The sequence below is a fragment of the Lichenostomus cassidix genome, chromosome 2 (genome assembly GCF_008360975.1).
Source record: "Lichenostomus cassidix isolate B80296 chromosome 2, HeHo_3.0, whole genome shotgun sequence".
Lineage (NCBI taxonomy): Eukaryota > Metazoa > Chordata > Aves > Passeriformes > Meliphagidae > Lichenostomus > Lichenostomus cassidix.
Genome location: NC_139482.1, coordinates 3289138 through 3310873, shown reverse-complemented (window position 1 = coordinate 3310873; position 21736 = coordinate 3289138). Strand labels below are relative to the sequence as shown.

General features: G+C 41.4%; 1 protein-coding gene across 1 annotated transcript; it reads left to right on the top strand.

The window, feature by feature from the left end:
* The first annotated feature begins 2994 nt into the window (after positions 1-2994).
* AQP1 (aquaporin 1 (Colton blood group)) lies at positions 2995-21218 on the top strand. Its single transcript, XM_085050155.1, has 4 exons — positions 2995-3587; positions 17421-17585; positions 17706-17786; positions 19276-21218. The coding sequence occupies exons 1-4, from the start codon at positions 3198-3200 to the stop codon at positions 19453-19455; spliced, it is 816 nt and encodes a 271-aa protein (XP_084906281.1). The 5' UTR covers positions 2995-3197; the 3' UTR covers positions 19456-21218.
* The last annotated feature ends 518 nt before the right edge of the window (positions 21219-21736 follow it).

Below are 21736 nucleotides of genomic sequence, written 5' to 3'. Positions count from 1 at the left end.
CTAAATCATCTGGGAAGGAACACCCCTCTGATAAAAACCTCCTTTCTCCCTCTTGTTCCCATCAGATCAGTTCCTAATTTCCTGTCCTAAACCCTGACATCAGGTTGGCAATCACCTCTGTTTCTAGAAAAATCCAAACCCCACCTTCAAGTGTGGTGCACAAGCTAAAACCACGCCCAGAAAAGCTGCACAAACCCCAGCTTAGCTGATATGCAGGAAACTGGCTTTTGCCCCTTTTTTTGGCTTCTGGTGGTTTTGGGGTCTGAGTGTACTTTGTGTACTTGGCTGAGCACTGGGGTCTTTGCCATCAGCCTGATTAATATGAGATGGAGCTTGGTTTTTGGAAAAGTGGTATGGTGAGTTGGGCACCAACTAGATCTGTGTTGTGGTGGACATTTCTGAAGAAATCCAACTGATGTGTGCTCTCACTACTCACATTTTCTGTCCCCTTTTTCTTTTTATTACGCTTACAGTATTGTATAATTTATTTTTTCCCCAATTCCCTCTATTTATGCAGAATATTTGTTCTTTTGTTGCCATCCCCCTTCTGTTTCCCCACTTGGTGGTTTTTCTACACACAGGACAAGTCTGTCTCTGCTCTTTTATTTGTGTGTATTCCCTGTAATTGCCTTTAATTTATTTCAGATTTATTTTTTTCTTTTCTGTCTGAATGATCATTTTGTTGACCTACTGTGGCCCCAAGTTCCAAAATATTAAATGAAAGGTGAGTAACATTTATGAAAAGACAAATGAAGAGTCCCAGGATGAAGATGCAAGTGTGAGGTGACCAATAGGTTCAACACCAAGGTGCTGCCCAACCTGCTGCTCTTGAGGTACACCTAATTTTCATGTTGTTCCCATAAAGGTCTGGCTTTCCTGGTATCCTGTCTCTGGCACAGGCCAGGCAGGGATACCTAGAGGAGACTGTAAAAACCAAGGAAGCATTTTGCAATACTTCCCCTGTCTGTTTTCCCACCTTCTGGAAGTTTTCCTTGGAGGAGTTCTTTCTCACCTTATCAGTACTGATGCAGAGGGGGTTTGGTCATCCAGCTCCTAATTGTAGGAAGAAGTGAGTAAAGAGGGAGTTTCCTGTGGACATGGCTGACTATCTGGGCAGTTCCATCCCACAGAGGCCAATTTGGGACACATGGAAAATCTTGCAAATTATTCACAGAGCTCTGCTGTCTCCAGTTCCCTGAGGTGTGTGATCCATGCTTGGGTCTTGGGCATCCTCCTGGAAGGACCAGCTGGTCATTGAAGATCTTAGAATTTCAGATATTGTTTGCAGTAAATAAGAAGTTTCACTGAAGAGGATACTACTGGGATCAATTGTATCTTTTATTAAAATTCCACTATGTACCACTAATTGGCTAAATTTGATTTTTGATTGGTCTGTCACATGGTTTCTCTTTGGAGTCCCATTGTAATTAGAAGGGCAAACCCAGTAATTAATTTGTTCCCATTTCTTTACTTTTTCCTTTTTCACTGGTACAGTCCTGTTGTGTAAGTGCATTATAAAACAAAAAGGAAATAAAATTTGCTATGTGAAAAATCAAGAACATCTGATGCCTAGAAAGAATAAGAACTTGGGCATTACAAGCTGCAGACATCTGGGTTTTTATTTAAATTGTTTTCATCTTTGTCACTGCATCATCTTTTGAAAACCAAATACGTTTTTTAAACACCCTTATTGACTGTCTAATACTATCCAGGTGTGTATTTGATTTTTTCCTTCTTGCTGACATACTGTCCAAATGAAAAAGCCTTGAATGAATTTAAGTGCAATTTAAAAGATGTTACCAGTGCATTAAAACAAGAAGAAAAAAAAAGAGGAGGCAGAGAGCTAAGCTGCTTTTAAACACCCATCCTTCAGGAGCTGTGCCTGGGGAATCAATTCCTGCCTCTGGAACAGATTTCTCCCGGTTTGAAGTCAGCTCAAACCCCGGGATTTACAGCTGGAGACACTGCCAGCTGCTGGAGCAGGCAGGGAGCTGAGAGCACAGGGTTAATCTGAGCCTGAGCGTGTCCCAGGCACTCAGACCTTGTGCTCCGAGAGGCTCTGGCACTGCCGTGAGGTTCATTTTGTCTGCAAAACCAAGCATGTAATTTCCCTTCTCCCCTGCTCTCCTTCTGTCTCTGTGTCCAGCCAGTCCTGTGGCTCAGCAGCAGCTGCCAGTCTCCCTGGTGACAGCCAGGATAGCAGAGCTGACCTTCAGCAGGGTGGTGGGAGATGGGCTCTCTCTGCAGGACATGGGCTAGGAACCCCCAAAGTGGCTTTTTTCCTGAAGGGTAAGGCTGGGGAAACCCTGAGATGCCTCTGTGCTTGGAAGAAAAAAAGTGAATAAATGCCATATATAAAAAAAACCAAACCCAAAAATAAAAGAAAAAAAAAAATTATCCTTGGCATTCAAATTACATGCATTTAAAGCTTCCAGCTTACCACAGTGTTATGTCAGATTTACACAGGGATTAAAAGTGATCCCTCACCAGTGAGCAGCAGCTCGTGTGAGCTGTGTAAATCCAAGTGTGTCCCTACAGCCGCCAGACTTGGCACCCACAACAGCTCCGAGTCCACACATCCAGCAGAAGGGACGTTTCTACCTTTTTTTCAGAAGAAACAGAGCTACTGAAGCCTCTAGAGCGTGGATTTAGTTGTCAGTCTTATTTACTACTTTCAGCTGTTATCTGCTGCCGCTGAAGCTGAGCGTGAATAACTTACCACAGATAACTTTGCTTTCTGTTTCAGCTCCAGACAGAAATCCCATCAAAGCTTTCGTTCCAATCCGTGTGCTGAATGATGACACAGGAGTTAAAGGAGTGAGGCTGGAATTCCTGAGGCTCTCCTAAAAAGATTTTTCCAAGAATTTTCAAAAGGCTCTTAAAAAACGGCGGCAGAGATCGAACGCTGTTAAGGGAGGGGAAAGGGAAAAAAAAAAAAAAAAAAAAGGAAGAAAAAACTTTGGCAGGCAAACAGTGTCTTACATCAATCTAGCAGTCAGCATCTATGTAGATGTTCTTTCCTCCTTTTGTGCAACACCCCTTTCCTCCTACAGACCACCCAAGCCCTATAAATAATCCAAGGACTGTATTTTTCCTCCAGATTTCTCTCCAGACCTCAAAGGAAAAATATCAGGCAAAGGAAGGGAGAGAGGGAGAAGGGAAAGTGAGGAGGGGAAAGAGAGAGAGAAAGAGGAAAGATGGCAAGTGAATTCAAAAAGAAAATGTTCTGGAGGGCAGTGGTGGCTGAGTTCCTGGCCATGAGCCTTTTTATTTTTATCAGCATTGGCTCGGCTCTGGGCTTCAACTTCCCCGTGGTGGGCAACAAGACATCGACGAGGTCCCAGGACAACGTGAAGGTGTCGCTGGCTTTTGGGTTATCCATTGCTACGATGGCACAGAGCGTGGGCCACATCAGCGGGGCACACCTGAACCCTGCTGTCACCCTGGGGCTGCTGCTCAGCTGCCAGATCAGCATCTTCAAGGCGCTCATGTACATCCTCGCCCAGTGCCTGGGGGCGGTGGTGGCCACAGCCATCCTCTCGGGAGTCACCTCTTCTCTCCCAGAAAACTCCCTGGGGCTTAATGCTGTGAGTAGAAACTTTTATTCCTCCTTTTTTCTCCTCTTTTTTTTTTGGGGGGGGGTTTAGAAATGTAGCACCTGTAATCTGCTAAAGATGTTGTGGGGGTGGTGGTGGTGATCTCAGGCAGCCAAATGTTTATCGTAGCAGAGAATTCAGTCCTGACTGATAATGTCACAGGGATGTTCCTTCCTCCCCACCCTCATTTTGGAGCTTTGGGATGTTCTGGTCACTATCAGTTTTGTTTATGTTCGGTTTTGTGCATCCAAGTTGCTGAGAGGTGGCTTTTGACACTAATTTAACACTGACAGTTTCATGATCTTTCATGGCTCTGAGGGTCCCTAAGGTGACATGCAGATTAATGGCATATACCAGTGTTGTTTTGGCTTCTGTGAGTGTGGTTCATTTTCTGTAATTAATTAATATTTTGTGTATCCTGGTGGTGGCTGCAATAAAAACCCACAGGAGCAGACAGAGGTGTGCAGCAAGAGAAACCCCAAAGGTGTGAGCAGTACCTGTTGCATTAGGCAGAGTGCTCACATCCTGCCTGACAGGATCCCAGCTGCCCTTTCTGTGCATTTCTGGGCAAAAATGGGACAAATCCTGAATTCTCAGGTGTAAACTGGAGGAAAATGTGATGCAGCTGCAGGTAACTGGGGTGCAGTTGCCAGCCCTCTCCCAGCCAGATGCTCACATCATGCTGCCTAAAAACTGCCTGGCCACAACTCCTCCTCCTCAAAATGTCATTTTGCTGTTGTTGTTGCGGTGTAATAGGAGAAAAAAAGGGATAAATACACTTTTAAACTTGAAATCATCCCACTGTCTGAGGCAGTGCTAGAGCCACTGCAGGACACACAGTGCTATAAATAAAAATTCCTTCTAGTCACTTATTTCACCTGATCTGTTAAAAACAAGCACTTCATATATTCTCTATGGTCCTTTTCGTGCAGAATATTCCTGATTGCAGTTTGTAAACTGAGCTAATTTGAAATCTTCTGCCCATTTGAAGCCACAAGGCTATTTGGGACACAAAAGTGCAAATACAACACCTCTTCTGAAATAATTTAGGTGAAATAGCAATATGGTTTTGCATGCTGTGGCATTACAGTTCGTTCAGAACATGAGGCAGGTGTTCAAAACAAAGTAAAATCTGATATCAAGGTGATTCCTGGGCAGTTCAGTGTCACCCACAGTGTCACTCTGTGAGTTGGCTGCTTACCTCTCTCTCTCCTGGTGCCTGCAGCTATTCCATCCTGCCAGCGCTTTGGAAATTCTGATGGGTTAAACTCAAAACATTTTGGGCAAGAAGAGCAAATAATTTTATTGACTCCAGAAGGCTCTGGCTGCGAGGGTGATATGTGATCTTTTCCTCTGAAACCACTGACGGAGGGAACAGCTCAACCACAGGGCACAGGGTGTCCACCCAAGTGGTTTCCTCGAGAGGTCCAACTGCCATTAAGCACGGGAGGTCTGGTTTTGGTAGCTCTTAAGCTTGGTCTTTCCCTTTTGCTGCCATAAAACCCTGATGATTGGTTCCTTCCTCTAACCAAAAGCCCTAAATCTGGCCATTTTTAAAGTGGTGGGAAGGTCTTCTTTCCCCTCAGTCAGTGACTCCCCAAGCTACAAAGGCAAAACTAGGCAGGGCTAAGTCTCCATCATATAAATTTTACAAATCAATCAACAATTTCTGTGCAATGCTATAACAGAGAATATAGTTTCTAAAAGTTCTGGCCTCACTGCTTATCATTGGAAAATACTCGGAATTTTGTTTCTTTTCTCTTTCACATCCAGTTATAAATGTTCTGGCTTGAGGAGCAGCAGGGAGACCTCCCTGGGGATGGGGAGGGCAGCAGCTGTTCTTCTCCCTTGCAAGAAAGAACTAGAGAGAGAAGGAAAGGAAAGCAAATCCATTCACTTCCCAGTGACAATTCTGGAGTGTCTGGGGAGGGGACGGTTGAGAGGTCTGAGCCCAAGGCAGGAGGGAGCAGCAGAGAGTTTGTGCTTGTGCAGAGCTGATCCCAGCAGAGCACACCCTGAACCCAAAAATCAGCACCAAGAGCTGACAAGGAGAAGCCACAGGGTTGCTTTATTTTGTGCTTTTTAACCTGAGGACAAGGAGGGGAGGCTCAGAGCTGGCATCCCTGCCAGCTGCTCTGCCTTCCAGCCCTTCTAGTGCATAACCAGGTGTGGATTCACTGTTGAGAAAAGGAATAGCTAGGAAGAGAGTGCTGCTTGTTTGAAGCTGGAAAGAGGGCTTGGATGTGTGTGGCTTTGTCCTCTGCTCTGACCCTGCCGTGCTCTTGGAGAGGTGATTTTTACAGGAAAAATGTGGTGGGGGCAGTGTGATGGAGTGAGTGGCCATCCCGTGTTCCCAGGGGATGCTGGGTGGGGTTGCCTGCCTGAGCTTGGATTTATCCTGCCTGGCTGCAGGTCCTGCACTGAGGGACCAAGCTGAGAGCCCATTTCCATGGAATCCTCTCAGATTCACAGAGAATGAGGGGCAAAGAGAGGCACTGCAACCTTTAGATCTGTTGAGTTGCCTCCAGAGACACTCAGCCCTTCTTTGCCATGGTGAAGCTCCAGCCTTGGGAGCCTCTGCTGAATATCCAAAATTAGAGAAGGATAAATCTCTGTCTTTCTCATTACCCAAAGGGAAAAAAGGAAACACAAGCAAATGAAACACAAAATCCAGCCATGGGCAGTACAAGGCTGAGGAGAGAGAAGGGAGAATGAAAATGCAGGATGTTCCTTTAACATGTTCAATATTCAGGTCTGGTTTGCACTAAGACAAGCAAACCAGTCACACATTAGGATTTTGATCCAAATATTGCTTAAGTCAACAGATATATTTTTAGTTACTTTGGCTGGTCCCGAATAAGACGTTTTGGACAACACTCAGAGATGTATTTAGATTACTGAATCCTTTTAAAACACTTAACTTCCAATATATTTTAGTGGTGGTGTGGGTTCCAAGGCAAAAACTTTGAGAATTGGAGAAGCTGGAAGAGGAGTATGCAGTGTGTTTGCTCTTCTAAAAATTTAAATATTTTTCCTTACATCATCTTGTGTCTTTTTTTGGAAGTTGGATTACTACATGTTACAAATTTCCATTAGGTAAAGCTGTAAGAATAGAGAATAGCAGATCCAAAATGCACTCATCTGCCAGCAAAGCTGGCTATTGTCTGGTGAGGACAGATCTGGAGCTTGGATAATGGAACAAATTATTCAGCACAGGCAGTTAATGACCAACAAAGAGTTCAAGCAGGAAAGAAGGGTGAGAGGAGACTTGTGTGCTGTAAGGTAACACAATATTTGCTGTTAAACAATGTTTATCTGGAGAACTTTTATCAAACTTTTAAAAACATGCTGGGAAAATTTCTTTAGCTCAGGTTATTTTGTATCTATCTATCATCTATCTATCTATCTATCTATCTATCTATCTATCATCTATCTATCTATCATAACCTGAGCTATATATATATATATGTATATGATAACCTGAGCTAAAGATATATCGATATAGATATATCTATATGTAATTAGAATTATATATAATTAGAATATCTATAAATAATTAGAATTTTTAAACAAATGTGGGCACTGTTCCACAATTTTCACAATTCCATAGTTTCTGTATTTTGGCATAGTGATGAGAATGCCAGGAAATGCATCCCCTAACTCTTGGGGCTATAATTTGGAAACTATTTGAAAACTCTGCCTTCAAGTTTTATTATTTTAAAAGTTATAAGTGGATAAAAACTCGTAGGCAAGAAAAACAGACCTGAAGGTAGCATTGCTCGGGTAGATAAAGGGAAAAGAAAAACAACCAAGAATAACAAATAGGAGGGCTTGGGTTTAGAAAACACCCAGTGGACTGATAAATGTTGTTTGTGCAACTAAAGAGCTTTCTGGAAAAGCCAGAAGAGATCTGCGGTCAGTGGATTCAGAGGTCGTTTTAAGACAGGTGAATATTCATATGGATGCTATTCCTGGAGTGTGGAAAGTTACCTTCTTCCAGAACTCCTTTTGGATTTCCACTCTGACTGGCTGTGTCTCTGCCACTGCTGCTCCATGGAGCTCCCCAAATCTGGAAATCTGGATCAGCCGTGGCAGAACTGAGGCACACAAGGGTGCAATTCCTTTGGGGATAAACACCCAGCCTCCAGCTCCACATTGCTCAAGGACAGGGGAAAAGGAAGCAAAAAGGAAGGAAAAAGGAAGGAAAAAGGAGGCCTTTGCTGTCTTTGGCTCTTCATACCAGGGCAGCATCTGCTGCTTTGACACACCTTCCAGCCTCACCAAAATCCCACAGAATCACAGAATCATGGGATGGTTTGGGTTGGAAGAGACCTTAAAGATCACTGAGTTCCACTCTCCTGCCATGGGCAGAGACACCTCCCACTAGACCTTCAAGCCCCATCCAGCCTGGCCTTGAGCAATTCCAGGGGTGGGAATGAGTTCTTTTTCCATAACTGCTCCCACCTAGCTGGGTTGTGATCCAGCAGCAGTGGAGCAATTTGGAATCTCAATGCTGGAGATCTTTTTTCCCTTTACTGTCTACATGTGCCCAGCTCCAGCCTTACTCAGCTTCTTGGGGAAGATGAACAACCTCTTGTCTCCAGGAGAGTGGAGCATAGGATGTGATGGGATATGTGGGTCCTTATCTTCTGCAGATGATCTTATCTCTAGGGCATCAAATAGGGTGTTTTTTATCCCAACAAATTTCCAAGGACATTTCCATGGACAACAAATTTCCATGGACACTTCTAAGTGCAAGCATAAAGTTGCACCAGCAGTGGGAATTCCCTGTCATGTAGTTGAGACCTGCCACACCTTTTAATGGTGTTCATGGGTCAACACTGAAGTTTTTATCCTGATATTTCCCATTAGATGTTCCCCATCCTCTAGAAAGTTGTCCCAGAGGGGATTCCCAATGGGAATCACCTCACTCCCCACATTTGGTCCTCACCAGTGGCCCTCTGACCATGGGGAGCAGGACTGGCCTGGTTGCCCTGGATGACTCAGTGTTTGCCTTGTGATTTCCCTCTCTCCTCGTGCCCTCGCCCTACGATTCTGTTCTCCAACCTCCAATTAAACAAAGCCGGCTCGAGTTGGAAGAACATCCAAAATAAACCGAGAGCCTGACAGTGTGAGGGGACAATTGAGTAAGTGATGCTGCTTTTCCTCTGAGTCACTGTGGAAAATTGCAGTTCCAGAGGTGCTGCTGGATGGACGAGACATGCAGCTGAGTTCCTGACCTTTAGCGCTTATTGAAAAATCCTCAAATGCCTTTTTTTCTTTAAATGCAGATTCTATACTGAGCCTTTCTCAAATCTAGGACAATAAGGAGCTTCATTCTCCCTTCTCTGCCCTCTACCCTCCCTGGTTTTGATCCAATTTAGTTTTCTCCTGCCAGCCTTGCCTCTGCTGGGACATCTGCATGCTTCAGCACTCGAACTTCCACAAGGGACCAGAAACTGCTGCGTTTTTCAGAATGAGCAAAATGGTTCCGGTACATGACATTAATCTGGGGTTTTTATTTCTTGACAAAGACTGTCGCAACAATAGCTCATTGTTCACTGTCAGTTCTTTGCAGCAGAGGGCTTTTAAGGCTTGCCAGCATTGTATTGAGAGGCCCCAGGCAGGGCAGGTGGGACACAGGAAAGGCACCTGCTTAGAACTGGCCAAGGTCTTGGCCTCTTTCAAATGAATTCACACAGTGACAGCAGAAACATCTGGGCTGAGATGTAAACCTGATGGTTATCACCCATACCCTGGAGAATTTGGGATTATGGCTCTAATCCTTATCTCAGATCTCAGAGCTTATTACCTAATTTCCATTTCTACGAAGATTTTCTTCGTGTTTCTATAATAATAGAGCCATATCCCAGGGTTTTGGCAGGGAGCATGGAGGGATGCAGCAACAAGGCCATTTCTGGCACAAGGAGAGGCCCTTGGTGCTCATCCTCCTGCAGTCCTGTCCTTTTGTGCTGGAATAGAGGAGATCAAAGTGGGTTTTGGGCCAGTGGATCCAAGAATGACTGGTCTAATGTCTGAAAAATATTCTGCAGGACTCAAACTAAAGGTTCTCTTCACTTATTTCTACTTAGAAATTATAGGAATTCCTGGAAGGGGTGCACAGGGGGTTAAAAACAATGAGTTTCCATAGATCTAAGAACATTAATAATTTGGTAGATTAGTTACTATTGCATTTCAAGTGGAGTCATGCTGGGATTTTTTAAGAACAATTTTTTCTGTGTTAGATCAGCTGTCAAACCAAGTAGGATTAAGTATGAATTACAAGTAAAACTCATTTTACCACCACCCTTCCTGGGTGGTGAATAAACAGTTAAAATTATTTTCCTTTCCATAGCATTCTATGTATTATACCAAATATATTTGGGTGTTCTCTCTGTGTGTTTGTATGCACACCCCCAAAAACTCTCACACACCAGAGACAGATGGACAGAAGGATTCTTCAGATGAGATAAACCCAAATTTCATTTTCTAATTTAAATTCATTGGAAAGTTTGGAAAAAAATATCTATTAGTAGGTGTGGGTTCGAAATCAAGATTTGACATGGAAGGACATATTCAGTTTAGGAACAAATGGTAATTTCCACAGCAAGAGAAAGAATATTATGGATCAATTCTGGTTAAATTGGTGCAATGGTAAGGAAAAACATCTAAGCTGTTGTAGCAGAGCTCATGAGCTTTAGCAGAACCTTCAGGGAGCTGAGAGTAACATTTCTTTAATCACAGAATCCTTAAAAATACCACTATCTGGGCTGTATAGACATTTTTAAGAGAAGCATTTTTAAAGCGAGGATACCAAACCACATCACAAGTACTAAAGGAAGAAAAGATAGCCCTTGAAAAATGTCCTGTTTGTCTCCAGAGGAAATTGCCTGTTTTCTTTAGGGCAGTAGTACATTTTTGGTTATTTGTCCATTCTGCAGCTTAATGGAGAGAATTCAATAACCAGGAGGTCTTTACCTGGTGCCACAATTGTCTCCTGGAGGTTTTTCTGGCCTGGCTGGGAGCATTTTGTAGCCCTGGGTATTTATGATTGATGGGAAAGTGCTGATCTTCCTGAAATCCGGAGCTGATGTTGGTGTTTATCTGCTGCAGCTTCACTGGAGCTGAGGAGATCTGAGGCTGAGGCACAACATCAACCTGTTAAACCAAATATACAGGGCCTGACAGGCATCCTGCAGGAAACTATACACAGCAGGAGGGAAAAAATGTGGCCTGGGAGCTCTGCAAGGCAGAACTCAGACTGGAAAGGAGTAAAGAAATCCTCTGTGTGCTTCTCTGGATGAGTGCTGTGCATCCCCTCTCTAGGAACCACTGGGAGGTGTCACAGAAAATTAAACTTTCCAGGCTCTTGACGCTAATTCTGTGCCAAGTGGAGTCACTGAACGCTTTCCGAGCAGACCTGTGGCACATTCCCTTACAGATATACACACACAGCTCCTCCTGAAGGCACTGATGGCTCTGGAATGGGTTTGGCCCCTTTTCCTTCCTTTGTTAGGATTTCTTGCTTGATGAACAAGGTGGAGAAATGAAGGAGCTGGAATTGTTCCCCCATTTCAATTCCTGAAATCCATTGCACAAGCTCAGAGCTGGTTTTTAACCCCATGGAAATGCTAAGTCTTCAATGTTGTGCACAAGACTCCCTCAGACTCAGAAAGTTCGAGAAATTCACAGTTTTGCTGAAGTGTTTGTCTAGAAATAGAAAAGGAATATCACTTTGGTGCAATTGCCAACACCATACTGTGAGGTTTGTGCAAATCCAGTTGTCATTCCAGTAACAACATAGAAAGGAAGATCCTATTAGGCTCAAAATTCAGCTATGTCCAAAATCCCCCACTGAAATATTATCTGCTACTGGGCTGGTAATAAATGAGTGCTTCAGGGTTACAGAAAATGAACCATTTGCTTGGCTCTGGCTGGGTAAAGGGAAAAAAGGAAAGCAAACCCTCACAATTCCTCATGCCCTGAATGGAAGTTGTTTATTTAGAAGTTGTTTCTTTCTCAGCAGCAAGATTTAACAAAAAAAACCAAACCAACCAACAAACAAAAAAAACCCAAAACCAAACAAAAAACCCCAAAACCAAACAAAACTAAAACACCCCCCCCAAAAAAAACCAAACCCAAAAAACCCAACCAAACAAAAAAAAGCCCTAAACCAAAAACCAAACCACCCCCCCCAAAAAAAACCAACCCACCAAAACCAAAAAAAACCAACCAACCAACCAAATTTCCCTAAAGCAACTTTCTCAGAGGCATATAAAAATTGTAAATAAAAACCTCGTCTCTCTCTAAGCAGCTGTGCTAAATGCAAGACCTGTAGAGGAATTGAGTTTTACTGCCTGTCTTGGTCTGACACACAAATTTTATGTGCTCTTGTCTAATATAATAATCATTCTCCCCTCTCTCTCTCCATGGCTCTAAGACACAAAGCCCTGCATAGTTTCTCCTCAGCCTGCAGAGAGGGTGGGAGGAGGGAGCTCAGCCTTGCTCCTGGAGGGTGTCTGCCATCCAAAGAACGGAAAATATGATTTCTGCTCTGGGAATTGAATGAGTCCCCTTTAGAGCTCTTAAGGCTGTATTTATAGGAAGGATAATCTAGCAGAGGACAATATGTTTTGTCCCCAGGTTCTGCTGAATGCTTCTATTGTTGATGTAGGATACGATCCAAAGCTAATTCATAGCAGCTTCTGAGTGCTCCTGTCGCATAATTTTAAGTGAAACTCTTTAGATCTTTGCCTGTCTCCACTTACTAAAGAAATGAGACTTTTGTACTCCCTGAATGCCTAACACTCAAATAATGGCTACAGAAACATCCGTTTCTGAGTGATACTGTTAAATAGAAGGGTAGGAGTGAATAACTGCAGTTAAATAGCCAGGGATGAAGTCTCTGAATAAATTTTGACTATCAATTAAGGGAAGGTTTATAGCTATGGAGATGTGGGGTAGACATCCAGCAGAAGAAAGGTATGTTATCAATATGGAAGTTATCAAGTTCTTTTCATGACTGAGTTGGAGCTGAAAGAGTGAGAAAAGTCAAACAAAATGACAGGCAAGACAGTGGGATGTGGTCTGGAGGGAAGTAGGGAGAAGAATTTCTGAGATTATATTTGTGGAACTTCCCACTAAGGAACTTTGCCAGCTGAACACTTAAATGATAGTTAGTTTGGATAAAGCAGCATGATTAATATTTAAACAGAGAGGATGAAGAAGTGAGAATGAACCATCTAAACTATTGTGAAGAGTTTTCTTTATTAAGTAAAAGAAGGGAAGTCTAAGAAGGGAAATATTAAGCTATAGGAAGAAAATGTGATAACACAGCAAGAATTTACTTGAATAAAATGCTAATTTTAAGAAAACTATCTGCCATGACAGAAAAAAGGAAATCATTTAGGTAGGATGGTGAGGATATGCAAGGAAGAGAACTCCCAGCCATTAAAAATGCTGTGGCCTAAATTTTCTCCCTCAAAACCACATCAGCCAGTATTTCACAAGAATGGGGAAAGCTGACATTCCCCTGCTGAAAAACAGACTTCTGCAATTCCAGAGGCCTCTCCTTTCTCTGGAACAATGAGAAACTAATCCCTGTTATATGAAAGGAAGCTGGGCCCTAGAAGCCACAATCCAGGGCTGAGGGTTTATTGGATGAGATGGAGCTCAACACCACATGATGGAACCACCTTGCATAACAAAGTGTCTTATCCATCTAACGGGAAACAGGTTTGGGTTTGATATACTTTCCTTCATAATGAGAAAAATATGAAGCCCCTGGAGAAGTACACAGAGGGGGTTTACCTTGGGCCAGTTTCATTTCCTGTCCCCATTTCTCTTCCGAAGGTGGACAACTAGTAAATATCCTGCTCTAAAAATTAAAAAAAAAAAATCAAAAGGAAAGAAAACATACCATTAATTACCCAAATTATTGCTATGGGAGTCAGCCAGCTAAACATGCAGTTAAGGGCATTTCTGGGAAACGAATTCCATAGTTCTCATCTCCTGTCTGAGGTCGTGGAGACCTGGAAGTGATGTGACCACTGCCTACTTCCTAAGACAAAAAGCAGGTGTTCCTCTCAGTTAATTGCTCTCATGTTCATGTCTAGATAATGCTTTTTGGGGTTTAACAGTCCTCATCTGAATGCAGTTCTTGTCTCTTAAGCAACTGTGCCTTTAGTGCTTCCTTAGGTTCCAATCAGTTGCATCTCAGGTGTTTTTTGAATTATGAAATTTCTGTACATTGACTGAATTTCAGGTGATTTTTATTCCACAACCTTGTTCAGATACACAGTGAACTGGGGGGGAAAACATGGAATCATGAAGGTTGGAAATGGTGCAATTCAGCTCACAGAAGGATTCATCTCCCTTGGGGTGTCTGCATGTTCTGCTTCTTCCCTGGGAGCTGCGACAGCCGAGGGAGAATTGCTCACTGCAGGCTAAAGCAGCCGAGATGGATTCAGCTGATCAGATAAATGTGTCCACAGATAACTCCCAGATCTTGCCAAAGATTCAGCCCATTTCTTATCTGTGTTTCTGGTGCCTCTTCTGTCAAAACACCGACTTGGAAATGAAGTTTAGTGGAATTATTCATGTGAACAAGAAAGGAAAAAGGAATCTGGGTAGACTCTTGTGGTGTGGTAAGGTCTTTTAGAAATGAAGATGGGCTTGTGTGTTTCAATTTAATCCCTTGTATTATATTTAGTTCCTTAAAGCTGTAGACAACCCTGAAGCTTCTGGAGTCTGGTATTGTACAAAATACTCAAGAGAAATTCAGGCTTTCCTTAAAATGCCTGAATAACATACAGAAAATACAAGGAAAGGTTGACAAACTCATGTTGGTTGTGCCTACCTGGTTCTGTCAAGAGCTTAAACCAGCAGATTCTAAAGGTGCAAAATATTACCTGGGTAACACTTCCCTTACAAATCCCCTGTGAATAAGGATTATATAAATATAAATATAAATATGAATATAAATATAAATATGCACACATATATGTGCATTTTAACTTGACACAAGGAAATGTACCTTCCTATTCTCTTCCTAAAGCTTTTCTGGGGTGTGGTTGGGATGGTGAGCACTGTTGTTCCTTGAGTACCCTGGATGGCCCAGGCTGCTGATGCAGTGATAATTTAGCAAATAAATCCTCTGTTATCTACACTTACACACTGCAGATCCAGCAAAGCAGGACATCCAAGCTTTGCCTGGGTTTGTCGCATTTTGGAACCTGGCCCAGAGTCCTTGCTCTCACTGTGGAACCTTAACGTTCCTGGCAGGCTGCGTAAAATTACATGGCTAGAGGAAAGCAAAAGGTTTCCTATGATATTTCCAGGTTTTCTTTGATTCCACACAGCCCATCAATAAGTGTTGATTAGATGGGAGAATGACCTCAAGTCACGTCAGCTGTAGGATGTGTTTTTCCTGGAGGGAAAGGAAGAATATGATTTCCACCTCTTGAAGATAAGAGGTTATCACAGGTTTTTAAAGAATAATTTTGCTTTTATTGTCTTTTGTCTTTTGTCGAAGCCCTTCAAGTGAAGGGAAAGCCTAATGGCTGGCCAGTCTTTAATCTTTTAAAATGTCAAGGCTTTGTCAAATGCTAACATTGATGTGTCAGACCTCAGCTCTGGATTCTCTGGGGTTGCATTATGATAGAAAAGAGTTTGGTTTCTTATCTGCTTTTGGGTGTGTGCACATCAGTCACTCATTTGCTGAGACACCTAGCTTTTAATTCGGCCATTTGGCCGTCCAAATGTGAGATAAGATTTTCCAGAGGGGATGTAGTCCAGATTCTTAAATTGTTTTTGATATCAAGAAGATGCCTTGGAAACCTAATTTATTAAGAGGCAAAAATCCCATTGTCTCTACAGTGAAAAAAAGTGCTTGCTTTTAAAACTTACAAAAGTAATAGAATATTAATTTAGACATCTCAGGTATTCAGCATGAATTTCTGGATCATGTACTTTTCAGTGAATTTCATATGGAAGTATAAGTCAGACTTATGCTTCTCACATATAAGTCCTAATAATGCAAGTTTTATTAATGTATTTTAGTCTCTACTCTATTGATGCAGAAGGAACCAAAATACCCATCCTTTCAACCAGAATTCCCTTCTATTTGTGGATAAACTCCTTGTAACTCAGAAGATATCACTCCTGCATATTAAAGAACAAAATATAAAAATACATTAATCAGACTTATGCCAACTGAAGACTCAGATGAATTTTTTCAGTGCTTAGGAATTTTATATTTGTTACAAGAAGAAACAAGAAATATGAATAGCACAGGTGGAAAGTGAAAGAGTTCAGTTAAGTGTCTTTAAGTTTTAAGGTTATTCAAATATTATCTTCGGGGAAATTAGGGCATAAACCACAAAATCAGATTAATATCAGGATTTCCTGTAGCATTGTTCTGGACAGAACACAATAACATGTAATTATGTTTTTTGCCATGTATGACCCAGCAATTTTTAATGCAGGGGCTCTGACAGATGTGATAACCTACTGATAGCACAAATTAATAGAAGTTTTGCAGAGTTTGCTTCCTACCCTGAGTCACTCACATCTCAGTTCTCTGGCCTGTGGCCAAGCTCGTGTTTCATCCCATCCATGCAGCTGAGTTGCTTCTGCTTAACATCAAGTTATTCAGCTCAGTAACAGACTTGCCTGGACTTAATGAAGACACCACTGAATTCAGCAATTAAAAGCAGAACTTGAAACTTGTTATAACATCAAATGGTTTCTTGTCAGGCAGAAGTTTTTAGCAGTACTCCTGAAATATGACAGCATTTCTACTCAATGTCCATTTATGTGAATCACCATGGTTTCAATATGTTCCACAGCAGTCACATTTATAAGAAGCTCTGCTGATTTCATGACTAATAATAATATTGGAATATTTATGTCTGACAGTTTGAGTTTCTCTACATAATCTAACTTACTTCAGTAGGAAATCAAAGCAATCCCATCAGCTCCTTGGGATTTTTTTAATTGCATATTTTTTTATGTACCCCAAATGTGTTGAATGAGTTTCATTTTGAGTCTAAGGCACAAAAATGGAGTTTATCTGGGGGTTAGGTGTCTAAACTCTTTCTAACAAAGGAGATCTATTAAAAAAAAAAGAAAAAGCTTTCAAATGATCACCTACATTTCATCAGCTAAATGGATCTCATCTCCATTGACTACAACATTATCTATGCAAATTAGAGATACATTGCCTAAATATTCATATCTAGAGATATTTGAGGTACTTTTGGTCTTCTGTCACGTCTACCAGTCCCACATGAACTCCATGAATATCTCAAGGTATTTCATGTGGCATTAGAGGCAAATTTTCAGGCAATTAATTCACAGTATAGGTAGAATATTAATATCTTAATATTAACATGGAAATCCCTGAAAAAATGAGTGACTGTCCTAAGGCACCACAGCTCACTTCTGAAAAAGTAAGCTCTGCTGAAGGCAAATCTCTGGCTCCTTTGTTTCCCACTCATGGATCAGTTGCACCCTCATTGTGTCCAGTGGCTGAGGGTTCACTTTGGCTGGAAGAAGCAACCACTCAACCATGCTGAACCACCGAAAAAAAGCTGTTTATGCCCAGACTTGAGTACAGCAGGGAATGTTTCAAAACTTATTTCTGTTAAAAAAATTTTTTTTTTTCCTTTTTACCCTCCTTTTAAGCAAAAGGAGCCCCATGAGAGAAATGGATGTGCAGGTCTGCATTTTCCTTTTGAGAAAATAAATACTGCAGAAATTTGTCACACTGCTTGAAGTCATGTAGGACTACGAAGTGACGTTTTCCTTCTTGTCTCCACGCAGCTTTCCGAGGGAATCAATGCAGGCCAAGGGCTGGGCATTGAAATCATTGCCACCTTCCAGCTGGTGCTGTGTGTCTTGGCCACCACAGACCGCAGACGGAACGACGTCTCGGGATCGGCGCCGCTGGCCATTGGTCTCTCCGTTGCCTTGGGACACCTTCTAGCTGTAAGTTTCAGCCCTCAGGGTTTGTATCTGCCGTGTCCCACCTCGGGGACAGGCAGGGGGATGATGGGATGGCGATGGTTTCATCAGTGCCTCACCTCTGGTTCTCTTTCCACCTCCCAGATTGACTACACCGGCTGTGGAATCAACCCGGCCAGATCTTTCGGCTCAGCGCTGATCGCCAACAACTTTGCAAATCACTGGGTAAGTTGAATGAATTTTCATAGCCTACAAGAGGCTCAGAAAGCATACAGCCTACAAGACCAGAAGCATTTGAACATGTATCATTACACCCAATCAGTGAGGTGGCATTTCTCTTTCATTTAACAGAGAATAATCTCCTTTCAATCCTGACACACCTCAGGCAATCAGAAAATCCTCAGGCTCATCCAGTCTCTTTGTTCAAAGTAATACAATAGATTTTCTTTGGTTATTTCCCTTTATATTTCTTTATTTCAAACCTTTTAAATATTTAAGCTGTATCACACAGAATCCTGTTTTGTGTATTTATTGTGTAAACTGAGTGTGTAAAGTGCTACTGCTTAATCTGGTAAAACTTGATTTAGAAAGTTTCTTAAGCAGGTTTATAAACTGAAATAGATCATCCAATATTTAAGAGCTAATAAAAGGTTCAGCATCTTAAAGCTGAGTATCTGCTTATGTGTTTTCAAGGATAAGTGTTCTGGAAATGCAATAAACCTTAGATTATTCCTTGTGTTTAAGTGTAGTTAAAATGAGTAACTTCACTAAAACTTACTTATTTCACCAAAGCTCAATACAGAAGGCTGTTATAAAAGTTGTAAGTGAACATGTGTTCTTGAATATATAAAATGGGGCTTGTTCCAGCTCTCCTACTCACGATTTTGGCAGCCCATTGCATAGGCGTTGGTGGAAATTTAGTGGTAATACAATGGATTGTGAAAAATTTGGATATGGATTCCATTTTAATTTAAAGAGTAAAACATAAAGGGAGGACTCTGGGGAAATTTTGGCAGTATCTCCCAGTTGAACATTATTATTAGGACTCTAAGGGTAAGTAACTAAGTGAGTAGCTGGCATATGCAAAATTTAATAGGAAAATTATTATCCTTTACAAAACCAGAAGAAGATAGAGGTAATAATTTGTTTTAAACTAGTGGTATTGTTGAATAAAAGAAGAAAAAGCCTTTAATGTCAATTGTTATGTCTATTAAAATCAACCTGTCTACTAAAATCCCTTTATTACCTTTCCTTCTAAACTTTAATTTCCTTAAGTGGTTAGGCCAGTTCAATTACAGCAACATCATCACCTAAGCAGCGTCTGGTAGCAAATTAAGCCCTTCATTAGGTTCTTGTTAAGTGGTACTTTCAAATTCACCTATCACAGGAATTTAATAGGAGAATGACATCTAATGCCCTGTTTTTTTAGGAACTGTGCTCCCCTGCCAACTCTATCTGGAGTAGCAGAGGTGTTTTAGCAGGGGAGAACTGATTTTAAATGTCAGAACTTTTCAACATAGTCACAGTTATTTACCTCTGGGTCTATCACCAATTAATGGTGAGAAGTTCCTGTTATTTTGCCACGTAGTTCAGTAAACATTCAGGTTGTAAATTTAACAGTTCCCAGTTCACACTGTAAATTTCATGGTGCTAATCCTCAGAGGAGCTTCAAATGCAGAAACACCTGATGCAATAACTTGGACCTGCCTTTCAGATCTTCTGGGTTGGGCCAATCATTGGAGGAGCAAGTGCTGCCCTGATTTATGACTTCATCCTGGCGCCCAGAACCAGCGACCTCACCGACCGCATGAAGGTGTGGACCAGCGGCCAAGTGGAAGAGTATGACCTGGAAGGGGATGATATGAACTCCCGGGTTGAAATGAAGCCAAAATAAAGGGCATGGAGAGGAAATTTAAAAAAAAAAGCAAAAAAAAAGCAGCACATTGGTTTTCGAAGATTTTATCAGTGTTATAGACTCTTTGTAAACCAGCAAGCAGTACTTTGGTTTTTTTAATTCAATACAGTTTTCCTTTTTTTTTGTTTTTTTGCCCCCAATCTTAATAGCATTTTTTATATCTGGGTTTTTTCAATTGCAGAGTCTTCAGGTCAAGAAGTCATGACTTAAATAAATTGGGAAGAAGTTTATTTAGGTCACCTTTGCATGACCTAAATAAATTGGGCTGAAGTTTATCCCCTCCCTTGCTACCACCCAATTGTGAGGTGTATTTAGTGTGGTGGGTTGTCCCACCCCATCACTCAGTAATATGTAGTTCCAGTGACCAGTCTGTTTCCTGAAAGAATAGATATTGAGGATGGAGAACCATCTGTACCAACAATGGGGGCCTTGCACGTGAAGGAATAGCATTTATATAAAAATGCAAGGCTGGTATCTAATGCCAGCAATTAATAGGGAAATAAAGCTGTCACAAATCGGTGTCCAAAAGCATCTTTTGGAAGGAAAGGCTACTAAAAATTACTTGTTATGTAGAATTAACCGTAATTTCCTAAAGGATTGGTCATCTTTGAGCAAGAGGACCAGAAAAGTTAAGCAGGGTAAGAATTTCCAGAGTCACAGGATCGTTTAGACTTTCTGGTGTTTAATTTTCCCTGAACATGCATCCAGCTGATTGTGAGGGGAGAATATATCTAACAAAAAATATATGTAGATATGTTAATTCCTGGGAAGTAATAACTAGAAGTCAAATTGAAGAGTAGTAACAACAATGGCGACAAGAGCAACATGGTGCCAATGTGTAGACAGGATCTGATTCTTCCTGTGGCTACTCTGCTTTTGGTCACCTTGTGTAATTTATCTGTGTGTTTTAAAGCAAAACAAGGAGAAAAGAAGTCCCCTTTGTCTCTGACCCCATTCCAGTAGCCAGCGCTGCGACATTCAGGGACCACAGATAGATGTACACACAGTATATTTTCTAATGAGGGACAAATATGTACCTGTAAGTCCATTTTGGGGGTGGTTGCTTTGTTTTTTTATATATATATATATATATATAAATGTTTATATATATGTTTTATACAGAAAGCCTAGTATACTGTTTTGTAAGAAAATAAGAGCATAAAGACAAGAGGAAAGATTTGCAGCAGTGCTTAGCGAAATAAACGACACTGGAAACGAGAAGAAAATTAACACTCTAAATGACGTGGAAGATTATTTTCTGTTTTCATTTGTGTGTGTGTGTGCTACTTATGATTTCCTGAGTAACCCAAAGCATTAGCTGGTCTTACCTACTAACTATAGAATGTAGTTAAAGCAGATACATGCTGATGTACTTGTTCTGCACTAAACAGTTTTCCATAAGTGAGGCCCAGAGGGACTGACAGAAAATCAGCACATTCCAGCATTTAGAAAAACCCCCCAGAGGTAATGGGATGGATTCTGCTCTTAGAGAGACAGTGTGGGATTGGGAGTTGAGGTAGGATTGTTATAGGAATCCATATGGGTTGGATCATTTCATCCACTTGCACAGATGTACAATGAAAAAAATAATAAAGAGGAAAATCACCAGCAAAAGAAACCAGGATATATTTTATCTTTCTTGTCTACATTCGGCGTGCTATCCCGTGTATTGCCTATGTACATAGAGCATGATTGGATTTTGGGGTGGTTTAAAAATAAACAAAATCAGTTGTGCTAACGTACTGACTGTTCATGATTCTTCATTTTTAATTTGTCATGTAACACAATTTAATTTTCTGCACTGTAAGACAGAGAATTTCTGCTTTTCCATGCTTGATGCTACCCTTTAGGGAAAGGTAGCAAAGGTTCTTTGTTTTAATGGCAGGAAAAGCCTTACCTGGAAGTGAATTCTATCCAAAATATAGAAATTAAGCAGGACCTTGTGCCCATTTTCTAGAATATCTTTCCGACTTTATTTGCTGCTATCCCAGTGCATCCATTGACTCCAAATTAACCCTTTTAGGCTTTACAGAATCTCTGAGCCAGAACAGTGGCAGAACTCACCCACAGTAAACTGTTTTGACAAGCTTGCGGTGACTTAAGGTTTAATGATAGAGAAAATGTGAGATTCAGAGTTTGTTCCTTAGCCTACACCTTGCAAAGAACAATATCTTGGCTTATTTTCTACACTTCAAAGTCCAATACTGTGAAGACAAACAACAAAGTCTTTCCATTTGGGGTATGATAGGACTGTGTCATG